Source organism: Chionomys nivalis, chromosome 5 (assembly GCF_950005125.1).
Source record: "Chionomys nivalis chromosome 5, mChiNiv1.1, whole genome shotgun sequence".
In the NCBI taxonomy this organism is placed as follows: Eukaryota; Metazoa; Chordata; class Mammalia; order Rodentia; family Cricetidae; genus Chionomys; species Chionomys nivalis.
Window position 1 is genome coordinate 34806749 of NC_080090.1, and position 26185 is coordinate 34832933.

At 45.4% G+C, this 26185-nt stretch overlaps 1 protein-coding gene across 3 annotated transcripts in view; it reads left to right on the top strand.

Annotated features, from left to right (window-relative positions):
- Grid1 (glutamate ionotropic receptor delta type subunit 1) overlaps positions 1-26185 on the top strand; it is a 775861-nt gene that overhangs the window by 202799 nt on the left and 546877 nt on the right. For all 3 annotated transcript variants that reach the window (XM_057770780.1, XM_057770778.1, XM_057770779.1), the window contains exon 4: positions 20072-20277. In XM_057770780.1, coding sequence (XP_057626763.1) covers positions 20072-20277 — 206 coding nt within the window. The remainder of the gene's footprint in view (positions 1-20071; positions 20278-26185) is intronic.

Below are 26185 nucleotides of genomic sequence, written 5' to 3' on the forward strand. Positions count from 1 at the left end.
GTGTGTGTGTGTGTGTGCATGGGTGTGGCTGCATGAGTGAATGTGTCTCGCACACAAGAGTGTGAACACATGTCGTAAGGACTGTGTAGTGTGAGAGGTCTCCTTTGCACTCAGCATCAAGACTGGGACTAAGCTGCTGTCTTTCCTGGCGGGGTCTCCTACTCTTCCATTTGTTCCCTGTCCACAGTTGCCATGAACCATAAGCCAGCATCTGTCATCCCTTGCTCCTTGTGCACTTAGCTGATCTGCAGGCAAAGTGGCCTCCTGTCTGTCTGAGGGTATCCATCCACCTGTGCTGAGTCTCTATGGAGTCCTGCCCGAGCATGACCCTAGCTTGCCATGACATCTAGACTCCTGCCCTTTCACAGAACCACCATCTGTGATGGCCTCTCGTCGCACCTGCCCAACACTCTGTCCTCCTGTGTGTCACAATAGTGTCCTGGTGATGACATTATTAAACCTTTTGTCCTCAGAGGTGTGCCCACCCCACCTGTCTGACCCTGGTGCAGCCTGATGTCTCTTCCTGGATGAAACTAGCAGGTGACTTTGTCCCCTCTGCCCAACATCTTGCTTCCGACAGAGCTCTGTCCTTGATGTGGGTATTTACTTGCCTCTCTACAATGCTGTCTTCAAGAATGGTGGTGCAGCTCATGTGGCCAGGGGGTTCTGAGGCTCTCTGGTACTCTACAGTGTGATTAGAATTGGTCCTTCTTCAGTTGTGGCTTTTGGGAAGCCGCGGGAAAGGGGAGTGGTGTCTGAAAGCCTTTCCCCTCAGCCTCACTCCCGCTCCGGTTGCTGCTCCCTCCTCTGAGGTGGGTTCCAGAGGAAACAAATTAAATCCAGGTTGGTGTCAAAAAGTAATTATGTAAATCACATCTGCAAGTTAAGGGCACTTAACACAAGGTCAGGAGGTTGCTGTGAGGATAGAGCCACCAGGGAGTCACAGTCTTTACCTTGAAATGGCCTCATAAAAACTGGCCTGGGTTGCATATCTCTGGCCCTGGGGGGCACTTTAACACTGAGTGGACTTCAGGTGACTCCATGGCTTTGCTACCCCCATGCATCCTCCTCCTCAGAGTCTTGACCTGCCCTGGGCAGGAGGACTGGCTTGGTGTTCCTGGTCTGAGTGCCCAGCAGGCCACCTGATGCCCTTCCTATCTAGAAATGTCACTGTGCTTCGTTAGGCAGCACACCAGGCATGACAACCCTTATACTCACACGAAATGATTCATAGGTCACCCAGCTGGATCACTGGCTCTGCAAAACTGGGGTCCCAGGGGTGCTGAGGTCCTCTTGATCTGGAGTTCCCACTCCTTGTTTGTGTTCACAATTCATACCTATCCTCTAAGACCCGCTCTCTGCTTTCCGAAGGCTGTTTTGAGACTTTCTTATGGTAAACTGACCTCCTCATGTAGACTTCTGCCCCCTAAGTGTTTCTTACTTGCCTGTCTTCAGTTCAGTTTCTGGTCTTTTTCTTTGATGTCTACCATAGAACATGACCTAGTTCAGCAGCAGATAGCATGCTGGAGAACGCCCGAGTGAGGGCTTGAACTTGGCCAGTCTCAAACTGTTGCTCTCTGAGCAGTGACAGGGGATACCCTGCCACTCTGGGGTTGTTGATGGTCCCAGAAATCAGAGGGGCCTTGTGTGTGGGCAGATAATAACCCTTTGTAGGTCTGAAGAGGTGATACTCTTCCTGGGTTTGCTTCTGAGTCATCTCAGCTGGTCTGCCGTTTTAGTAGGACTTTTCCTCAGTGGTAATTTACAGGATTAATGAGGCTGCCATGTTTCCCCGTGTAATGCCAGTTATTAATACTGATCGCAGATTAGTAGCCGGAAATGGAGTATTCATGGTTTGCATTGCCTTGCCATTCTCAAAGCAGTGTGGTCTCTTGGGAGCTCTATTGTGCTTTGGGTGAACACTTGGAAGAAATGCTCTTGGGGTTGCCCTTAAGGGAGCAAGACCTCTCCTGGGAGGCAGCTGGAGTTGCTCCCCAGCTATGCTTGAGCCAATGACTAAACCGCAAAGTTGACATCATCCAGTAGTTCTTCACGGGTGCTCAGACCCAGGGAAAGTCTGGTCCACATGGAGCTCACAGATAAGTATCTGCACAGAGTGTGTGGACCTGCCTCCTTCCTGTCACCCCTCAAACATTTCTGGCTTGATGGAAATCATTCTGGGCTTGAGCTTCCATTCAGTCTCTTCCTGGCCAGGTCACCTCAGAAGACATGAGGCTGTCATGGGGATTGATGAGGTAGTATGTGCAAGTTACTTAGCAGAGTGGGACCAAGTCAGGCCTTAAAAAGTTCCTGCTGCTTGCTAATCATCTCAGCTTGGTATCAAGAAAAGAATTATATACTTTGAGGTGTCCGTGGCATTTATTTCCATAGCTTTGGGGCTTAGGAGTCCAAGGACAAGGCAACAGACCCAGTGTCTGCAGGGTCCTCCTCCTGGTTTGCAGAAGTCTACTTTCTCATTGTGTCCACATATGCAGCAGGGAGAAGCCAGATGAGTCTGGCCTCTGTGTTTCCTGTCAGGGCACAAATACATACCAGGAAGGTCCCTTATCACCCAAATGCCCCTTCCCGCAATCTCTCTCCTGATTCTTTAACCACCAGGACTAGGATTTCAATATGGGGATTTGGAGGGACGTAGGCATTCAGACTGTCACATGCGGGTAAGCTTATGCCTTTTCTCATTCTTCCATGCCATGGGCACACTATTAACAAAGGACAGTGACGTTCACTTTAGACCTCCTGGACATTCAAGTGCAAACGTGTGGGCAATCACTGGAAAGTTACTCCTGTTTGGGATCTTACTTAAGTTACTGAGAAATCCAGGGAAACAACTGTCTTAGTTAGGGTTTCTATTGCTGTGAAGAGACACCATGACCAAGGCAACACTTATAAAGGAAAAACATGTAATTGGGGTGGTTTAAGTTATTGGAGGTTTGGTCCATTATTACCACAGTGTGACATGGTGGCGTGTAGACAGACATAGTGCTGGAACAAGGGTGGAGTGAGAGTCCTTATATCTTGACTTACAGACAACAGGGAGTGGTCTGAGGCACTGAGCACATATTAGATCTCAGATCTCACCTCCACAATGACACACTTCCTCCAACAAGACCACACCTACTCTAACAAACCAACACCTCCTAATAGTGCCACTCCCTTTGGGGGGCTATTTTCTTTTCAACTCCTACAACATCAGAGCTCCCTCAAAGCACAGGGATGGGTCTAGACTGTTCTTGTCTGGTGGTTTTGGAGAGAAAACAACCTGTCTGTCTTTGATTTCCTCATCTGGGAAACTAAATGTATCATTCTTCATAGACTACAGGGAGGGAGCAGAGTAGGTGAGTAGGGTAGTCTGGCTCTTGGCCCCCACATCCAAGGACCTGGAGGCAGGAACTTGTCGCCAAAGTTGAAGACTGGACCCCTGAACCATGGGCTGGAGGTGCCAGCTGGGAATCTTGCCTCAGCCCCAAGGGGACCACTGATACAGGACACAGGGCTACTGAGAAATTCCATGCTATCCCTTACCCAGCAGAGCCAGCCAGGATCCTCATCAGGACTTTAAGATAGTCCCCCAGATCTAGCAGGAAACACTGTTAAAAATCAATCCCAAATGCCTTATAAGTGAAAGGTGACAGGGACATCAAACTTTATTTGTGAAAATTCTGAAAATCATTAGCATATTATAGATTCTATAAAAAATATGATCTCACTCAGTTGACGGGAGGGAATTGCAAATCAAAGGCACTATTTATTGCAGTGGGAATAAGGGGCCTTGCAGATTAAAAAAAAAACTATTGAAGAAGCCAGAGATCTGCAACATGAAAGACAGTGACAGATAAATATCACGGAATTTTCTACAAATACTTCTCCACTCTGAACAGAAGTTGGTGAAGAATTATTTTATAAACCCATTTTCATTATAACATGTGTAAAATGCAAATCTTGATCATTATGTAAATTAGTTACTTGGTGTAATTTACTTAATTCAAAGCACTTAATGCACCGTGGTATGTTTTTTCCAGAGTGCCAGCGTAGACGTTTATTTTAAATTGTTTTTAATCTCGATCTTCCATCCTGATTATTTTAAATGCTTTCCCCTTGTGTTTGTTTTTTTTTTTTTTAAATGGAAGGGAATAGAGGTTGGTGAGAAGTGGAGTGTGTTCTGATCAGCTGATAGCCTCTGTTGGCAAAGCCCTAGGCAAGGCATGTGCTGGCCCCGTGTTTAAACATGTATGTGGAGGCGCTGCTGGAACATGCCGATAGGGAAGCCTTCGTACCCTCTCTCTTCCCAGAATCTCCCCTCCCCTGGCTTTGTGGATGCTTCTGAAACCTGTCCAAGGAGAAGTCTCCTGGATATTATTGGTCCTCATTAGAGGTAGAATTGTGTCCCCTTTTCTCAGAGTTTTCAATGACAGCTTTTCCCCTTCAGCTACTTTGCAACTTTGAAATTCCCATTATCACAGAGGGAAGAGGCGACCTTTTTAGTCTCCTATTGTGTCATCGGATTGCCGGGACAGGCCTCCTTTCTTGACGAGCCTCAAGAACAAGGGAGATGATTTGCTCGTTTGAGAACCCTTCTGGGGGCGTTCCTTATGCTGACGAGAAGGTTGGAAGGGAGCTGACAGCAGGAACATCTATTTCGCAAGGTGCCAGCTGTAATGTGTGCTTCTCACTGAAGAATGCCTGGCTCTCCTGAGCAAGGTGCGGTACTTGTTTGCAGAGTAAAAATGGGCTCAGAGAGGTGGCCCTGGAGGTCATTCAGTTTGGGGGGGGATGAAATGGAACGCAGGCCTATGATTATTCTATGCACCTCTGGTTAGGGATTGACTGAGGTGTGGGTGGGGTTGATCAAAATAAGTGTCTAGAGCGCTGCGTCCCAGGCAGCCAGACAAGAGGGCGTTTTGTTTTGTTTGGGGTTAGGTCAAAGTTGTTCATGTTTCAGGAATATAACTTGATGAGGTAATGAATGCTATGTTATGCAGTGTCTACATCAAGCCATGCAAGGCCATAATTAATTCATGCAATTCTTGGCAAGTTTCAAATATAAAATATACTGCTATTAACTATAGTCACAATTTGCCCATAACGAGGCATATTCCTATCAGTTCAACTTTTTCACACTCTATATGAAGGAGATCCCATGGTACTCATCTCTCTATGCTTAGCTTATTTCATTCAACATCATGCTCTGGGCTATTCCTTCTTGTTGCAAATGGCAGGATTTCATTCTGTTTTCTGTGGCACATAGCATTCCATCATAAGCAAATTCATTGGTTTACTGATAGACAAATGGGTTGATTCTGTATCTTGTCTGTTGTGAGTAGTGCTGCTCCCACAAGCTTGACGTTATTATCATCTAGCTACGGCAATGGCAGAAGGTCATGGGAAGACAGGCACTGAAATGACAGTTTGTCATATCAAGGGAGGAGAGGTGAAGCTGGGAAGTGATGGGACAGGGATGTTTGATAGCAAGGACCTTCACTGTGGTGAACAGGGAAGGACTGGTAATCAGTGTGAGGGCTGGTGGGTGTGAATGATTACTGTAGGCTTTAGCTAGCAGGCTAGCCTTGGCTCTGGGATAATTAGAGTAGGTGGATTATGCCCTGGGATATGAGAGCTCAAAGAGAAGGGTTGGATTGTGGGCTTTGGATGGGTTGGTTTTCATAGAAGGGTATATTGTAGGGCCATTGGTACTATCTCCAGGAATTGGTCAACCCTAAGTGCAGCAAGACTCCCGACATCAATGCATCAGAACACAGGAAGTACAAGACATGGTTAGCACGAAGGGCTTGCTTTTGACAGGTGGGAATTATTCTGGAGGTTCCCTTGATTGAGTTGAACTGTGACCAGGATAGGGATACCCAGAGTAGTAGCCATTGTGTTGTGGAGAATAGTGCATTATGGGCATCCTCTTCACCTGAAGACAGTGCTTTTCTGGGTTCTGGAGGGTTTTGCCAGGCCATGAGTAGGCTACTTCCTGTTTTATTATTGTGAAGGGCTAGATATGCCACACCTGTGTGTCTCTGGTCCTTTTGATACTGATTTGACCTTCTTGATGACTTCCCTAGTCTTCCTGGCCAACACCCTAACTCTCAGCTGCAAGCCCACCAGAAATCACTCCCCTGTCTCATGCTCAGAGCAGCTGCAAGCACAGGAAAACAAGCTGTTTGCTCAGAGCAGCTACAGGAAAACAAGCCCCTTTACCCCCAGCAGGCAGGGGCCACAGGAAACTCAGGGTCTGGCAGTCCACAGTCCCCAACACTGATATTGATCCCAGGATTTGGCTGAGAACAGTGTTCAGGCAGGAAGGAAGAAAAGGTGGAAGAAAGGGGAAAGGGAGGAAGAAGGGAATAGAAGAATAGAATGCAGAGCTGGAAAGCCATGGGGGGAAATAAATTACAAAAGGATTGTGAGCTAGGCAGGGCTGCTGCTTATGGGTGACGTCACAGCAGGTCACTGTGGTCTTGTCTTGGATGTGGTGGATGCTTCTTCACCAGGCTTCTCACATCCTGTTATGGTAGTTACTCTATGTTGGTGACAATGACAAAGAATTTGGAGCTGGTAGTGGGAGAAGGGAGTAAGCAATAAAGGAGGTGAGGCAACAGATCTGGGGGCTTAATAGGGAACTTGAATGGGTAAACTCCATCTGGGAAGAAATTCAAAGAAATCTATGTTTGGGATACCAGATAGGAAAGGAAGTGGAAAAACAATCTGGGGACTCAGAGTTGTGTGTCAGCCTTTGGAAAATTTGCCAATAATCTCCAAACTCTGCTATCTGTGAACTCCTCCTGGTATGAGGTGGCAGCCCTCATACATATATGTGTGTGTGTGTGTGTGTGTGTGTGTGTGTATGTGTGTGAGTGTGTGTGTGTGTGCATTACAGATGGTAAAATATTCTTTGTGAGTACTCTCTGAGCTTGGGTCTTCCTCAGAGATTGAAATTGTAGGGAAAGCAATTTGAAATGTGTTCTTTCGTTTCAATTACTTTTGAGAAAGACAGTATTTAAAATGTCAGGTGACTGCCTGATCTTTAAGAAGAAGAGAGAGACCATCACAGATGTCACCCGAGATTTTTGAAAAGACTTCCCACAGCTTCACTTCCTTGCCTGACACAGCTTTGCCGTTAGTGGTGTGTGGTGTCTGTGTGCTTGCTGAAGTCACACTGGGCTGCAGGTTAGTGCCTTGTCTGGCCCTAAGTTCCATGGACTTCTGTGGTCCTGTCTTTATGTTAGATGCTGAGCCTGGGGTGGATGGAGAGATGAAGAAGACCCAGGTCCTCCTTCTTGCACAGGTGCCTAATTTTACACTTTGTTTAGTGTTACTCACTTTGAAGGAAGCATAAATTCCAACTTGGGGAACTGAGAGGGTCTCAGAGGTGTTGTAATATGAGCGGCGGGGCTGCGTCCCCGGCACCCGGCCGCCCACATGGCTTATGCCCCAAAATAGTTACACGGAAACTGTATTTTTTTAATCACTGTCTGGCCCATTAGTTTTAGCCTCTTATTGGCTAGCTCTTACATATTGATCTAACCCATTTCTAATATTTTGTGTAGTACCACGAGCTGGCTTACCAGGAAAGATCTTAACCTGTGTCTCTCTGGAGTGGGAGAATCATGGTGACTCCTGACTCGGCTTCTTTTTTCCAGTATTCTCTTCTGTTTACTCCACCCACCTAAGGGTTGGCCTATCAAATGGGCCTAGGCAGTTTTTTTTATTAATTAACCAATGAAAGCAACAGATTAATACAAGACCCACCTCCATCACAGAGGGAAGAGTAGTCTGAATTGGGTTCTGATAGAGATGTGAGGCTCTGATAGTTTCAAAGAAATATGTAGGTGCCCCCCATCCCCCTGTGTGTGCGTGATCTCCAGAGAAGGGCAAAGATCTTCCTTTTCTCATCCATGAGCTCCTGATTTGGTGGTGGAGGTAGCTGATGGAAGCATAGAAATGAAAAGCAGGAAAAGCTATTTGTTCCAGACTGCTTCTTAGTCCAAGTTAAGATGCATGAGCTTATTTTGTATACAACGATAAAATCTCAAGAAGCCTTTTTGTTTGCTTGTATTTTGATTGATTGATACTTTTGAGGTTATTAATTTCTTGGCAACTTTTAAGTAAACTTGTATTATTGTATTATTCATGGGAGGTTAGCGGCAAGCTATATTATGTACACATATGATCTTAAGAGAGAACATTCTAGCACATTACATTAGTGGGCAGATACAAGGAGACCTTATAGGAAGTTGTAGAAGATCCTGAGGAGACTTAGTGGTGAACACAAGAAGACACAGTGAAGATGAGCCAAGGTGCTTAGCAGAAGTGGAGCGGCCACAGCCAGTGGAGGATGTAAGCCTCTGTTGACAGAGGAAGGTGCAGTGTGAGAAGCCAGAGACGAGCCCAGGATTAGCTGAGAAAATTACCAGGAGTGTGAAAGAGGAGATTGGGAAAATGAGTGGACCAAGACGGGGCCTTTAGTATCTGGAATCCCAGACTGCAGAGGGCTTTGGATCCAGTCCCCTTGTAGAGACTTGCATTGTGGAGAACCCCAGGGAAGATGAAGAGGCAGAGGGTCACCATTTGTTGATGACTTTGGCATGAGCTTTGGAACACAGTGACACCGTTAGAGTCAGATTTTCTTTAAAGTGATCAGAGGTCCCTAAATGGCAGCACTAGGGCATGCTTAGTAGAGAGAAGGGCCAGGTATGGGCTCCAGCCACCCCTCGCCTCTGGTCTTCCCTGGTGTCTGCTGACACCTCTTTTCTTTCCGTGATAGTTACTGTCTTGCAGTAACTATTCCAGGACGGCAATGCCCTCCTTCATTTATTGTCAAAGATGCCTCATTGTGTAACTCTGAGGGGTTTCTCTGAGGGGATTCTGGAGCTACCACCTCCTCACTGCTGCTTTCTCACAGGGGACTTTCCTCTTCTCACCCCGACATCTGCTTCAGACCAACAGGGGTTTTCTTCAGAGCTTGTAAGTATGGAAAATCATCTACTCCATTGTTCATTTGTTTTAGGCCTGTTTTCAGCTCCCCAAATATAAGTCGTGATAGCAGGAACACTGTAGTTCCTTCAGTTTTATTTCCCAGAATCCAGCGGGGAACTCCTACACAGAGAAATCTCTCAGTGGCTGTCTGAGGAAGGAAGGCATGGGCGAGCAGTGGCAGGAGGGTTGCAAAGACTTCTGATGACCAGGGCCCTTGAGAACCTAAGAGGGGGCAGCAAATCTGGAGGAGGCATTGCAGGAGGCCTGTCCTAGGTTGTCATGTCTATTGTTTGTACGATGCAATTGTCTGTCCTTCCAGCCTGCTTCCTCTGAGGATGGGACTCATTCACTGGCCCTGTAGAGTGCCGGCACCTCTTTCTCCTGTTTATTCTGGTTCTCGTCCCTTCAGAAAACAGAGCCCTTGCTGAGTAGATTCTGTGTAGGACTGATCTGACCGCAGGCAGCTCCATTCCTGGGGTCAATGGTGGGTCTGGTTGGAGGAGGTGACATTCAGGACAGACTGCATGGTAGCGTTCTCCAGCCCTTTCCTTAGTCTTCCCTCTTGCGGGAATTCTGCCATCCTGAGAAGCAACAAAATAGACAGTGGAGTAGGGTGGAATTGCACACTCTCTTGCAAGGAGAACATGACTTTGGTCAGACAGGTGGCTTTCTCGGCCCTCTTCTTGGGCAGCGGTTAGGAAGGTGGTGAAGTCTGCTCACGCTCAGACTGGTACTCTGCTCCAGCCCTCCCCTAGTGCAGATGAAAAAGAGGCTTAGAACTGACCTTTTCAGCCAAGTGGGAGCCACTGTTGTAGCTAGGGATAATGTCCCCTGGGAAAGCTGCCTTCCGCAGCCTCACTAATACCAGGAGTGAAGAATCTGCTGCTGCTAACAAACTTAAACTCTCCCTGATGGCTCAGTCTCATCGGGGGATGCCTCAACAGAAACCAGAAACACACTATTGAGACATGTAAGCATTCTCAGTGCCTTTGTGCCCCACACATACATGTTCTTGCTGTATCTGTGGGCCCTGACACATGCCACCCATTCATGTATCTTCTGCTTCATAAGGACATGAAATAGTGCCATAGAGGAGAAGGGGCCTTGACAAAGGGACTGCAGGGACCTTTATTCCCAGGCTGAGATTACAGGTTGTGCTGGAGTGACTCATGGGATCATTCATAGCACACTGTGGCCCTACCAGACAGACAAAGCCATGTGTGCTTTGATGCTATACATGCCATGTAAGCGTGCAGGAACATTCTGTGGATGTGGTCACTCTCTGCCATTTTACCAATTCTTTGTTCTCTTAAAAGGTGCCAAGAGGAGCAGGGTCCCTGGGTCTTTGATACTTGTCAGTTGTGATCATATCTGGGTCATAGGTAAGGCATGGGACACTGAGAATTGCTGGAATCCTGGAAAAACTTCCCGAGGACACATGGGCTTGCCTGAGTCCATCTTCCATCCCTTGTGGACGGTGCCGCCCATGATCTTTTTAAGGTCTTGCTCTTTTCTTTACACCTTTGTAAGGGGTACCAGATAGAATCCATCCAATGACCTCGGCCTTTCAATTAGTCACTGCTGCTAATCAAGCTGTCCCCAAACTTAGTGGCTTAGAACAAGTATCATTTATTATTTTTCATGAGTCTATAGTTCACCCTGATTGTTCTGCTGTGTCCGCACTGTGTCTGGGTTCTGCTGGCACTTGACTGTAGGAGTTGCTTGGGGGCCATTCAAATTCTTCTGTGTGTCACAGCATCTTGTCAGCAGGCTACTCTAGGGGCGTTTATATAGTAGTAGCCAAGCCCAAGGGCAGAAATGGAAACATACAGCCACTCATAACACTATGTTACATTACTTCTCTCCTATAGGTCAAAGCTGTCTGTGTGGCCAAGGCCAGAAACAAAGACAGACGGATATACAAAGAGATGAGGAAACAGTATAGGACTAGAGAGACCATTCCCAGGGCCCAAAGGCAGCCATATACTCCACTTGTGGACACTGTTTATGCTACATTGGCTTCTGGGTGCTGAGACATTCTCTGGATTATGATGGGTAGTCCTTCCTTCCTTCCTTCCTTCCTTCCTTCCTTCCTTCCTTCCTTCCTTCCTTCCTTCCTTCCTTCCTTCCTTCTTTCATTCCTCCTTCCTTCCCTGCCTCCATTCCTTCATTTTTTAATTTTTTCTTCTCTCATATACTATATTCCAACCACAGCCTCTCCTCCCTCCACTCCTCCCAGTCAGTCCACTCCTACCTTCCATCGTCCCATCTCCCCCAGTTCACCTCCTATGTTTCCTTTCCAAAAACAACAAACAACAACAAATCGGGCCTCCTAGGGCTATGAGCCAAACATGGCATAACAAGATACAGTAAGACTAGGTACAAACTCTCATATCAAGGTTGGATGAGGCAACCAAGTCGGAGAAAAAGGGCTCTAAGTGCAGGCAAAAGAGTCAGTGACAGCCGTATTCCCACCGTTAGGAGTCTCACAAGAACACTAATCTACACAACCATAATGCATATGCAGAGGACCTAGCTCGGATCAATATAGGGTCCTTGGTTGTCACTTCAGTCTCTATGAGCCCCTCTGAGTCCCGCTTAGTTGACTGTGTGGGCCATCTTCTTGTGGTGTCCTCGACACTTCTGGCTTCTACAATCCTTCCTCCCTGTCTTCTGCAGGGCTGCCCTGTCTCCATCTAGTGTTTGGCTATGGGTCTCTGCATCTGCTCCTATCAGTTGCTAGGTGATGCCGCTCTGATGACAATTGGGCTAGGCAACCATCTGTGAGTATAGCAGAATACCATTAGGATTTCTCTTGACACAACAAATTCATCTAAGTTTATCCATACTTCCACAACTGACAGGATTTCATTACTTTTTATGGATGAATAGTATTCAATTTATTTATGCTCTGTATTTTTCCCCATCCATCCATCTGTCCGTCCGTCCGTCTGTCGATGGACACTTAGGTTGATTTCATATCTTGAGTATTGTGAACAGTGCTGTAAAACCAAATGCTTAAACAGGTCATTGCCAAAGCTATTGGTTGATCTCCACAAACTGATGGTAAGTCCCATTGCTGAAGACAAAACCTACATAACTCATTGAACGTGGAAAAGTTGAGCTGGTGCCTACACAGAGCCTTTACTCCTACTGACTAGTGTTCATGGTACTGGAAATTACTTCACATGCTACCAAAGGAGAAACATAGACATAAACCCAGATACAAACCCTTTGATTTACAATCGCGACCTGCTTGCAAGATGTGCTAGTGAAAGCTTATGGGACTAACCAACCAATATCTAATTGTATTTAAGACCTACTTCATAAGAAGGAACCAATCCTCAATACTGCTTGAGTGGCCAAGAACCTGAGCCTAGATAAGCCAAGGACCTAGAGGAAAACTAAATAGTACTCTTCAACAAAGGGAACATAGATAGCAACAAAATGACTCCTAATGACATTCTACTATACTCATATATCAGTGTCTTGTTCAGCCATCATCAGAGACCTCCTGCAGTAGATGAGAAATATAGAGACCCATAGCTGGACAAGGCCCCAGATAGGGTCCCAGCGCTGAGAGAAGCTGACACAAGCCCATCTCTAACTCAGATGCTTTCTTCAACCGATGCCCACTTGTAAGTGAAAACTTAGTTTTTTTTTTCCCCAATGGAGTCTTGTTGGGTATATAAAACAATTCTTTTTTAAGTTGTTGTTTGTTTGTTTTTGCTTGTTTGTTTTCTTTTCTATTGATTTTATTGATCTATACATTTTTCTCTGCTCCCCTCCTTTCCTTTCCCCTCCCCTTCAACCCTCTCCCATGGTCTCCATGCTCCAAATTTACTCAGGATCTTGTTTTTTTTTTTTTTTCTACTTCCCATGTAGATTAGATCCACATATGTCTCTCTTAGGGTCCTCATTGTTGTCTAGGTTCTCTGGGGTCGTGATTTGTAGGCTGGTTTTCTTTGCTTTATGTCTAAAACCCACTTATGAGCGAGTACATATGATATTTATCTTTCTGGGTCTGGGTTACCTCATTCAATATGATGTTTTCTGGATCCACCCATTTGCCTGAAAATTTCAAGATGTCATTTTTTCTGCTGTATAGTACTCCATTGTGTAAATGTACCACATTTCCCTTATCCATTCTTTGGCTGAGGGGCATTTAGGTTGTTTCCAGGTTCTGGCTATGACAAACAATGCTGCTATGAACATATTTGAACACATGTCCTTGTGGAATGATTGAGCATCCTTAGGGTAAATATCCAAAAGTTGTATTGCTGGGTATTGAGGAAGGTTGTTTCCTAATTTTCTGAGAAATCGCCACACTGATATCCAAAAGGGCTGTACCAGCTTGCATTCCCACCAGTAATGCAGGAGTGTTCCCTTTACCCCACAACCTCTCCAGCTTAAGTTGTCATCAGTGTTTTTGATCTTGACAGTTCTTACAGGTGTAAGATGGAATCTCAGAGTTGTTTGGATTTGCATTTCTCTGATGGCTAAAGATGTTGAGCATTTTCTTAAGTGTCTTTTAGCCATTCCAGATTCCTCTGTTGAGAGTTCTCTGTTTAGGTCTGTACTCCATTTTTTTTATTGTATTATTTGTTCTTTTGATGATCAATTTCTTGAGTTCTTTGTATATTTTGGAGATCAGCCCTCTGTCTTATGTGGGGTTGGTGAAGATCTTTTCCCATTCTGTAGGCTGTCATTTTGTCTTGGTGACCATGTCCTTTGCTTTACAGAAGCTTTTCAGTTTCAGGAGGTCCCATTTATTAATTGTTTCTCTCAGTGTCTGTGCTGCTGGGGTTATATTTAAGAAGTAAGTGGTCTCCTGTGCCAATATGTTCAAGCATACTTCCCACTGTCTCTTCTGTGAGGTTTATTGTTGCTGGCTCTATGCTGAGGTCTTTGATACATTTGGACTTGAGTTTTGTGCATGTTGATAAACATGGATCTATTTTCATTCTTCTACATGTTGATAATCCAGTTATGCCAGCACCATTTCTTAAATGTGCTTTTTTCCATTTTATGTATTTTTCTTTTTTGTCAAAAACCAGGTGTTTGTAGGTGTGTGGATTAATATCTGGGTCTTTGATTCAGTTCCATGGGTCCTCTTGTCTGTTCTTATGCCAATGCCAGGCTGTTCTCAGTACTATTGCTCTGTAGTAGAGTTTGAAGTCAAGGATTGTGATGCCTCCAGAAGTTCTTTTATTGTACAGGATTGTTTTGGCTATCTTGGGTTTTTTGCTTTTCCATATGAAGTTGAGTACCGTTCTTTCGAGGTCTGTGAAAAATTTTGCTGGGATTTTGATGGGCATTGCATTGAATCTGTAGATTGCTTATGGTAAGATTGCCATTTTTTACTATATTAATTCTACCTACCCAAGAGCATGAGAGATCTTTCCACTTTCTAGTGTCTTCTTCAATTTCTTTCTTCAAAGATTTAAAGTTCTTGTCATACAAGTCTTCTACTTGTTTGATTAGAGTTACTCTGAGTTATTTTATGCTATTTGTGGCTATTTAGAAGGGTGATATTTCTCTGATTCCTTTCTCAGCACATTTATCATCTATGTAAAGGAGGGCTACTGATTTTTTTTGAGTTAATCTTGTATCCTGCTACATTACTGTAAGTGTTTATGAGTTGTAGAGTTCCTTGGTAGAATTTTTGGGGTTGCTTATGTAAACTATCATATCATCAGCAAATAGTGAGAGTTTGACTTTTTCTTTTCTGATTTACATCCCCTTGATCTCCTTTTGTTGTCTTATTGTTCTAGCTAGGACCTCAAGAACTATATTGAATAGATATGGAAAGAGTGGATAACCTTGTCTTCTTCCTGATTTCAGTGGGATTGCTGGGAGTTTCTCTCCATTTAGTTTGATGTTGGCTGTTGGCTTGTTGTATATTGTTTTTATTATGTTTAAGTACGTTCCTTGTATCCCTGCTGTGTCCAAGATCTTTATCATGAAGGGATGTTGTGTTTTGTCGAAAGCTTTTTCAGCATCTAATGAGATGATCATGTGGTTTTTATTTTTCAGTTTGCTTACATTGACAGATTTTTGTGTGTTGAACCATCCCTGCATCTCTGGGATGAAGCCAACTTGATCATGGTGAATAATGTTCCTGATGTGTTCTTGGATTAGATTTGCCAGTATTTTATTGAGTATTTTTGCATCAGTATTTATGAGTGATGGTCTGTAGTTCTCTTTCTTAGTAATGCCTTTTTGTGGTTTGGGTATCAGGGTAATTGTAGCCTCATAAAAAAGTTTGCCAATATTCCTCATATTTCTATTGTATGGAATAATTTCAGGAGTATTGGTATTAGTTCTTTGAAAATTTTGTAGAATTCTGAGCTGAAACCATCTGGTCCTGGGCTTTTTTTGGTTAGGAGACTCTTGATGACTGTTTCTATTTCTTTAGCAGTTATAGGTTTATTTAATTTGCTTATCTGGTCTTGATTTAATTTTGATAAGTGATATTTATCCAGAAAGTTGCCCATTTCCTTTAAGTTTATGGAGTACAATTTTATGGAGTACAGGTTTTCTAAATATGACCTGATTATTCTCTGGATTTCCTCTGTTTCTGTTGTTATGTCCCCCTTTTCATTTCTGATTTTGTTAATTTGGATTTTTTTTCTCTGCCTTTTGGTTAGTTTGGATAAAGGTTTGTCTTTTTTTTTTTTTTTTGGTTCTATTTTGGTGATTTTAGCTCTCAATTTCATTATTTCCTGCTGTCTAGTTCTCCTGGGTGAGTTTGCTTCTTTATGTTCTGAAGTTTTTAAATGTTCTGTTAATTCACTAGTGTGGAATTTTTCTAGCTTCTTTATCTAGGCATTTAGTGCTACAGTCTTTCCTCTTAACACTGCTTTCATTGTGTCCCATATATTTGGATATGTTGTGTGGTCATTTTCATTGAATTTTAGGAAGTCTTTAATTTCACCCTTTATTTCATCCTTGACCCATTGATGATTCAGGTGACCATTGTTTAATTTCCATGTTTGTAGGCTTTCTGGATTTAGTGTTGCTGTTGAATTCTACTTTTAAGCCATGGTGATCTGATAAGACACCTGGGGTTATTCCAATTTTTTTTTTTTTTTATCTATTGAGGTTTGTTTTGTTACCTAGTATGTGGTCAATTTTTGAGAAGGTTCCATGAGGTTTTGAAAAGAATTTAAAACCGTTCTTCAGGCCAGATCCCAGGCCCAGCAGCAGATGGACAGCACAAAATAAATTTAATGGTAGTTTTAGAAGTTTTTTTTTTGTCTCATAATACTTCTCTTGAGCATTTTGTATTTTTTACTTTTTATTTGTCATTTGTTTATATATTATGATTTCCTATTGTGGTGTTTTTATGGGATTCCTGTGTGTTCCAGTGTGTATATCCATGCATCTATATATGTTTTTTGTACTCTTTTCTTTGGCTCTTTGTTTTTCTGCTTGTTTGTTTATATTGTCCTGTACAGGTTTGTTTGGTTTTATCTCATTTATTATTATTATTATTATTAGTTTATTATTAATATTTTTACTTGTTTGTTTTCTGATAAGAGAAAGCAAGAAAGGATTTGAATTTGGGTGGGTGGGTGGGTAGGAGGAAGAGAATCTGGGAAGAGTTGAGGGAGGGGCAACCATAATCAGAATATTTTATATGAAAAAATCTATTTTCAGTAAAAAATAAAATTAAATGAAAGTTAAATAAAATTTAATAAAGAAGGCTGATGTTGTAGAAGGAGAGGTAAGTAGATGCTGTGGAGTTGACAGAAAATGAAAGGATACTGGCGATCGGGCACAGAGTGCTGTCGGAAGGACTAAGTCTTTGTGTGGTCATAGTGGGGTGACTGTGGTCAGCAGTGCTGTAGCTGTATTAAATGGTGCACAACAGCTGGAAGAGATGAATTTGAATGCCCCAATCATAGAGAAAATGTATGAAGTGATATACTAATTTAGCTGACGTGCTTGTTATGGAATGCATACATATATTAAAATATCTCACTGTATTCTATATATGTCCAGTTATTATGTTGATTAAAACAAAATAAAAATAATAAAGCAAAATAAGAATAATTTTTGTTTTAGCTTGCTTTCCTCACATTAATCATCAATTAAGAAAATGCTCCACAAGTTTGCCTATGAGCCATTCTGATGGAGTAATTTTCTTAGTTGGGGTTCCTTCTCCCTAGATGATTTTCTGTATTGTGTTAAGTTGATAAAATCCTAGCTAGCACCATTCTTCAATTTCACTTTAAAAAATAGATCTCGGGGGTCCCACATGGGATGGTGGAAACCCAGTGACTTCTATGGAAATTCAAGGGGCTTTGACAACTTGAGTTTGTAGTTGGGGGCCCTCAGTGCTGCGACAATTACAAAGCACCACGTCAGAGTCCTCGGAGAGCTATGTGCCGGCAGTATTGTCCTCACTCTGGAGCATAGTGAAGAGACCCTCATGGTGCCTCTTCTTACTCAGGCCTTAGCCCTAACTTGTATCATGTCTATGTTTCAGGGTCAGGTTCCCAAATGGACAGACCAAAGTCCTGGCTAGACTAGAACACAGGCGACTGCAGGCTTACCTGTTGGTCTGTTTTGCCTATCTCTGAAATGGCCTGTAGGATCCTCCTCTGGGCACCACAGTGTTCTTCTTTGGATCATTAAGGACCTGGCTCTCTGGACTACCATGTGCCAGCTTCTTGGACCCAAGAAGGCCATTGCATAGGAATTGTGTCTTTCAGGGTCTCATTTTATTGATGAGCAAGTTGAAGAGTGGAAAGGAAAAATGCTTTGCCTGGGTGTTTAAGGGTCTCTTAGAATTTCCAGCAGGGCATACTCTTGGGCAACCCCCTGTGGTAGTCCTGGGAATACTCCTGCTACAGTGAAGCTGAGACTAGACTTACTGGTAAGTCTGTTTTCCTGTCAGGATAGGAAGCTGAGGGCCTCTATACCAGCATCCTTGACACCTACTCATGTAGAACTGTTTGTGTGACAGCCAGGAGGAGGCATTTCCAGAGAAGCACCAGGAAATAAAACCTGTTTGGTTAGCACTACACAGTGACTGGAGTCTTAGTGACCCACAGGGCATGAGGACAGTGGCCTTGTGGGACTAGATGAGGTACTCAGCTTCCTCTGGAGGATCTGCACCTGGGATCAGGAATGTAAGGATAAGGCAGTGTCCTAGGGTTTCTATTGCTGTGATGAAATGTCATGACCAGAAAGCAAGTCAGGGAGGAAAGGGTTCGACTTATACGTCAACATTGCTGTTCATCATCGAAGGGAAACAAGATAGAAACTCATACAGGGCAGAATCCTGGAGGCAGGAGCTGATGCAGAGGCCTTGAAGGGCAGCTACTTATTGGCTTTCTTTCCATGGCTTGCTCAACCTGCTTTCTTACAGAACTCAGGATCACCAGCCCAGGGATGGCACCACCCACCATGGGCTGGACCTTCCCACATTGATTACTAATTGAGAAAATATCATACACCTGGATCTCTTGGCAGCATTTCTTCAACTGGGGCTCCCTCTTCTGATGACTGTAGCTTGTTGTAGTGATATTTCATTTGTATTTTAATAGAGTTTGCCTGAAGGTCATAGAGTAAAACAGTCACACTGATCAGCCTTACAGACCAGGCAGTGGTGACACACACCTTTAATCCCAGTAGCCACTCTAGTTTGCCATAGAAACCAGGCGGTAGTGATGCATGCCTTTAATCCTAGCCCAGAGAGAGGAATATAAGACAGGAGGAGACAGCTCTCAGAGAGTCTCATTCTGAGATTCCTGGAGGCAGGATCGCCATTTCAGACTGAGGTAGAGGTAAGAGTCAGTGGCTGGCTGTGTGTTTTGATTTTCTGACCTTAAGGCTCAACTTCAATATCTCTCTTTGGGTTTTTATTAATCGTGCTACAGCTTGTATGAAGTTGACACCCCAAACAAACAGCACAAAAAGGTAATGGAAGCATTCTAGGGTAGAAAAATGACTTTTCTATGTGTTGACAATTTAGGTTGCAAGTGACAGAAATGAAACATGAGGTGGCTTAGGAAGCAAAGGGAACTCTTGGGAAGTCCAGGAGACAGTGTCAGACACAGATGGACCTCAAGGCTTGAATAGCATCACCACAGCAGTGTCTCCGGCTTATACCTGCTTGCTTCTGTATTGGTTCCATTCTTGGGCAGTGTCCCTTAGGGAAGTTGGATGGCTTGTGCAGAGCTATTGCTTCATGTTTATTACAGTCGTACTTAACAACAACAATGACAACAACAAAAACAAAGAAACATCTCCTGGCCCCTTACAGTGGTAGGTCAGTGAGAGTGTGTCATCTTTCTGGGCTCCAAGATCCACTCTGGACTCCTACCATCAGGTAGTTGATTCAGTTGACTTATCTTGTAGATAGATGTTCCTTCCCAGTGCTGGGGAAAGTCTCAGTGAAGGACCTTGGTCATCTATTCATCTCTGAATCAATTGGACTATGAGCTTCTGATTGGATTTTGGATGAGTACAAAGCAAGAGGAAGGAAGTTCTAGGAAGAAAATCAGATCCGGAAGCAAGACAAGGCCTGTGGTATTGGCTAGGGGTCATCACATGAGATGTTGACATTCAGAGGATTAGAGCATGTGACCCAGAGTAAGAATGGCCCATCCCAAGGCTGGGTCAGGTCTCTTCAGGATAGTCAGTAGTCTTATCTGTCTCTAGAGTGTCAAGAAACCTCTGATGTGAGGTACAGAGGGAGATGGGGAAACCCGAGGCAGGGTCACCAGCCCATGTAGCCTGGAGGACAGATCGGCCAGAATTGAGACTACACATGAGAAAAGAAAAGGATTACAAAGGGTGATTTCTGTCATAGTACCTTTCAGATGGCAGAAAGGATTCCCAGTGCTAGATGATAACCACTCTATACCCTAAGGCTGGATGCTGATAAGGATGTTGGGTCTAAGTTGCTGCCTTGCAGCCTGCTCTGAATAAGTGAGTAGACAGGAATCCCATTTCTGCTGGTAGCTGCCTGGGTTGGGAGCGTTGGGGTTAGTGGCCCTCCTGGCTAGATCCCTTCCCATTTAAAGATGGTTCTTCCTTCCTCTTCTCCCATGCTCAGATATCCGTGGGCTCCAAAGCTTTCTGGACCAGGCCTCACGGCTGGGCCTCGACGTCTCTTTACAAAAGGTGGACAAGAATATCAGTCACGTGTTCACCAGTCTCTTCACCACCATGAAGACGGAGGAGCTGAACCGCTACCGGGACACGCTGCGCCGTGCCATCTTACTGCTTAGCCCACAAGGGGCCCACTCCTTCATCAATGAGGTAGGTCATGGGAGCTGAGGCCGCTCATGCCTAGTGTCCAGGGCTGCTGAATGGCTCAGGTGTATAAGAGAAACAAACAGGGAACACATGAGCACTCAGTCCCCATTACCTGACTATACAGAGAGAAGCCTTAACATGATTTGGCTACTGATGGGTCCCTAGCAGGCGACCCACGTTCTTCTCTGACTCAGAAGAGGCTATGGGACAGATGGGAAGCCTGCTTATAAGTTACTGCCCGTATTTTCCAAGTTGAAACCCAGATGTTTTTCCTAGTAGTTTTCTTTTCTTGGTTGCATCCACCTGTAGGGATAAATTGAGTTTCTAGCTCTCTGGAGAAGTGGGCAGGTTTGCCGCGGGATTTGTTGACATTCGGTGGAGGTGTCTGTGGCGTACCAAGTGATGCCTGGGGTGAGCGAGCATCTTCTCTGGTGCTTGTGCTGATTGGTGTGTGCTCCTTTTAAAAACACCCCTATTAGGGATCCGGACTTCCACAGGAAGGCAAGGGAGGGTCTCCAATTTCGCAAAGAATCCATTAATTTGAGATCAGACTAGAAAACTGAGCTAGAAGCGCTGGCTGGGACTGGTTCCAGGGGTCTCATGGCACAGAGGTCGCTGTCACTCCCTGGGCCTGAGCTGGTTTGCGGGGAAGAGCTGGCTAGGGGTGTGGTGCGTCTGGGAACGGGCGAGGGCCTAATGGATCATAGGAGTGTAGAACAGTGGATGCTCCCTGGGGTTTCTCTCCTGACCCAAGCCACCTTGCCAGCCTACTCTGATTGCAGGTAAAATGAAAGAGAAAGACTGAATTATACTAATTTCATCTGATGTACTATGCTTTCTTATTCTGCTTCTCCACTCTAATTAATTATCATTCAGAATGCTACCTCATGCGTCAGGAACCAGCACGAAGCCCACTGCTGGAGAGCCTAACACTGGGAACGCTTAATTTGGTGTAAGTTGGCCAGTAGCCCTGATGCTCTCAGCTAATCAGGCCTGGATCATGCTGGTGGTCAGCCAGGCTGTGCTGTCCTGTGGGTTCTCAGCGTCCTCACCAGAGCTTTCTTCCCTGTATGCAGTGATTCAGCCTCGGATTAGCAGTGCTGACATGACCGGCCTTTCTCAGAATGCTCCCGGTGGTGTGTTTGCAGAAGGTGGCTCACAGGGTGACTTTTCTCTCTGTTTACTGCCAGACTTGGATCCGTCTGCCCTGGGGAGAGTGTCCATGGTTTTTGTCACCAGCTTTCCAGCTTCTCACTTTGTTCTAATTCCTTGGCCTTTCTGCTCATCTCCTTCCCTCTCTGCCATTGATCTTCTGGGACGCTTGGGAGAGGAAAGAAAATGGGTCTTGCAGTTCCACAGATTCTGATCCAGTCTCTGCTCCACTTCCTGTCTGTGTGATGTTGATAAATTTGTTTGATCTTTATAGACTCAGTTGCTGCGGCTGCTAAGATCGCAGTGCTGAGAAACATTTGGCTGTGCATACACATGTATATTTTCCATCTACACGAATCTAGGCCTTTCTTGTTTCTCGGTCCCCGAAGGATTTACACACTACCACAACTGGCCTAAATGTGTTATTTCCAAGTGAGTAATTATCCAGACTCCTGTGGTGCAGTGTGCACTGTGCTTGGCTTTAGCTGGCTGCCTTTCCTAATTCTCCAGACTGTGTTCGCACTCTGGGTGTTTGTGGGCGTGGATACAATGGAGGGGCTCCTTCCCTTGTCAGGCAGCTTTGACTGGAGTGGTGTCAGGAGACTGAGTGTGAAGACAGTCTCTGAATTCGGATTAGAGGACATACCACCTCTGCCTTTCTTTAAATGCCTATAAAGAAAGTCCTAGTCTTTGGTTCCCGGCCATGCCACCGGAAATAGAGGAAGCCATCCTTTCCTGATGCCCACGTGGGTCTGGCCCTTGGTGCTCATTTTCCCCCCAGCACCTGTTTCAGTTGTGATTTTAATAGATGTTAAGTGATTTGTATCAAGTCATTGTTACTAAGAGGCAGAATGGAATTCTAGTCTGGGCTTGGCCTGTTCCAGAGTCTTCTCTCTTCCACTGCTGGTGACTTCAGAGGACACAGTGTGTTAAACTTCCTGTCAAAGATGCATGCGGCTGTTGCCAGCATCACGGAGGAAGATATGCTTCGGGGTTGTTCCAGGCCTCATTCTAAGAGTCTTAGTGTGTCTATTAGGCACAGGTGGGAAAAGGATCTAGAGTCTGGAGAACACTTCTGTCCAGCTGTCTAGTCCTGCAAGTCTCTTAAAAGACGGGGAGCTCCATCTTTGTCATTGCCTGGGGACATTGCTTGAGCTCCTCAGGCAGACTGACCCACTTTCCTCTTTGCTAGGACAGGACGGATGATTCTCACGAGGGTGACCCCCTTTCTGAATCTTATGACCTTCAGAGCACTGTCTAGAGAAGTGAGAGGGCTCTCAGCCCTCCGCTCGAGTGAGAGGCCACTGCCGTGTGAATTGGGAGGCACAGAGGAGCTGTAGGGCCGTGTAGGTTGTGCGGCCTTCCCAGCTGCCATGTCTTATTTCTCCCTTTCACAAAGCATGACTGAGTGGGAGTGGGTGAAGAAAGTCAGCCCTGCTGGAGACTTGCCTTCCCGCAAGTGTGAGTCTGCTGATGCACTTGACGCTTTCATTGTTGTTAGTACTGAGCCTTGCGCACCATGACCTGCTAGGCTGCCAGTGAACCGTGTTAGAAACTGTTTCTCTGAGTAGTAACCCTGCCGAAGCAGTTCACCGCCCTCAGCCCTTGGCCTGCGGGTTACATGGTACCACCGGATTATCTGTGATTTAACATTATGAGGCACAGTGTTGCCCGGGGCTAGCAGGTTTCCAAACTCTGGTCTTGGTGATTGATGGGAGGGTGAATTGTAGGAGACCACCATCTTGGTGCTTGCCTGGGACCCACTGCTGACCATGACTCAGTCTTTTTTATTTTATTTTAATTTTCTATTTAAATAACATTTTTTCCTTTGCTTTACATACCAACCAGTTTCCCCTCCTTCCTCACCTCCTGTCCCCTCCACTTTCCCATCTACCCCCTCCCCATCCACTCCTCCTCCATCTTCATTCAGAAAGGGACAGGCCTCCCATGGGTTTGCACAAAGCAGGGCACATCAAGTTGAGGCAGGACCAAGCTTCTCCCCTTACATCGAGGCGGGGCCCAGGTAATGCAGCAGGGGCGGGGAGGGGTTACCCAAACCCAGCTAAGTGCCAGGGGAGGTCCTGCTCTCTCTTAACAGTGAGAAGCCTTACTAAGAGAGCAAGCTATACAACTGCATGACTCATTCTGAATTCCACATTTTCTCCACGATGTTGACACAGTGTCTTTAAAACGTAGCGAGAGGGCTAGGTTTATGGCTCCGTGTAGGACAGTTGACTAGCATGTACAAAGATTTGGGTTTCACCTGACATCATAATAAAACAGAAATAGCAGCAAAGTAGGGTAGTCAGAAGCACCCCTGGAGTAGCTGACCTTGGAGGAGAATCCCCCACCCCCATACTGCCTGGAACAGCTGAGCTTGGAGGGATTACATCCTGGTATCTGGTCCCAGGCCTGTGATTGCCACACAGATGTCCTTGTGGCTTGCTGAACAGTTTCTCCCTCTGGCAGGATGTGCTGTATTCTGTTCTTGGCCTTGGAGGGAGGGAAGGAAGAGGGAGGCAGGGAGACTCCTTCCAGTCACCTTACCTGGAAGTGGGCTGGGCTCACTGTCTCTCCAGTTCGGCTTTGGCACTGGCTGATGGATACTTTAGTAGGCTGTGAGTTTGTCTGTGATGTTATCGTCACTCAAGCCTGTCAGCTGGCTCACCAGATGGGGAGGTGGGCATGGGTCTTTCTACTTCACTCCAGAGCCTTGAGAACTCAAGCAATGAAGTCAGAAGCTGCTGAGGAGGGCTAAGATCAGGGCCTTGCTCTGGAGAGCCTGCTCAGCGACAGCTTCTCGAGCTGTCTTCTCACACATTCCATCTGGCGCGTTTGCAGGTTTAATGAGCTCCAGCACTGTGGCTGGCTTCCTGCTTCCATGGGGCTTCCAGCTTGGTCAGCGAAGATGGAGATATGAAAAAGTTCTGTTATCCATAGTGGCAGAAGGGATGGAGCAGTACCTTGTGGCCAGGGAGACAGATAGTGACAGTGTCCAGGAGGTTTCCTGAATGCAGCAACAACAAGGCTAGGCCTAGAAGAATGAGCTGGCACTAACTGAATGGATACAGAGGGGCAGGTGACCAGAAATGGCTGAAATTGAAGCTAAGCTGACGGTAGAAAGGACTCCTGAGTCAGATCAGGGAATCAGCTTTAGGCAGGATCAATTGGTGCGGGTGTGGGGGGCAGTCACAGGTCTTAGAGGCGAATGGTCCACAGTCTTCCTGTCTTCATCCCTCTCCAGGTCGTGTTTGATGGGGGAGACCAGCTGCCCACTGACAGTTGGCTCTTCTCTGGATGTATGTGTCCCATTTGTCACTGTCTGCCTGTCATCTATCCCTCCATCTATCCAATCACCTGTGAACCCAACCAGTACTGTCTGGTGGCTCTGTGGATCAAGGACCATATTAAATACCAGGATACAAGAACTAGCCTTCTCTCTGAGGCCAACTGGACCACATACTACAGAGCATCCTCAGAAGCTAGCAGAGAGGGGGTGACCCAGGGCCCCCTCCCACTGGGGCTTCTGGCTGTGTGTGAGCTGTCAGATTTACCCTTTCACCTTGTCATTGTTTGGGAGGCTGCTTCTAGCTTTCCATAGTCCCCTCTCTCCTTTGCTTCTTCCTTATTTTCTTCTTTTTTCTTTCCATCTGCGTTGTCTAGTTAGAAATGAGAGCCTAGCCAAATGCTCTGTAAAAGACAGCTGATTGCTACTCGTTCACAATGACAGGTGCAGCATTCCCTCCCCTACTATCCCATGAAAATAAGGCTTTCTTTCCCTTCTACCAGGATGGAAAACCGTGGGTTGGGGCTATGTAACATTCACTCTTTTCTCATTTGAGAGCCCTCAAACCTGGCCATCTTTCGGGGGAATAAGTGGGTGTTTCTTATAGTTCTTGTTTCCTGTAGAAAGGCTTATAGCTGAGGTTATCTCATTTGTGTTTTGCTGCATCTTTGGCTGCTCAGCAAGTCCTAGGTGGCTTATTAGTCCAGGACTTTGGTCTTAAACTTTCTGCTGTTGGGAAGACTTATAGTTAGTTACCTTAGAATCCTATTCTAGATCAGCAGAGGTCAGCAAATAGCCTGGTCTTCTCCTATAGGTGGAGTGGTCCTTACCCAGATGTGCCATGTGGTGGGAGCCTGCACAGGGCCCAGAGATGAATATATGGGGCTGGATTGGGAGTAAACATTGATGTAAGCAGGTGTGGGAGACTAGTTCACAATATGTATGTATGTATGTATGTATGTATGTATGTATGTATACACAGAGACAGACAAACAGACACACATGCACACACAATACTTTCTTCCTTTTTCCACTCCCCAACATATCAAGGATATAACCAAAGACGAACCTGTAACACCAGCCCCTCAAACTGGCACAGTCTGTCAGGCACCAGAACACACACACAGACAGACACCCTTAGAGAAAACCCATGTTGTAGTGTGCCCCTATATCAGAGTGGCCCAGGGTGATCTTTACAATGTTGAGAAGGGAAAGGCAGTGGCAAAGTGACAATGGCAACAGGTGACATTTACATTTGTGGTTAGGCACTGACAGACTCTTCTGTAGTGGAAGGATAGGAGAAAGATTGGGGGAGACGGCTGTAGGGAAAGCTTCTCATTGCTCCTATTGGTCCTTGTGCACAGGCTGGGTGGAATATGGAGGGTGACAAAGGTGGAAAGGGTCCCCCTCATCAACATCCCTTCCCAGCTTGGCCTCCCAGGATGACAGCATGGCTGGAGACCAATTTAATCC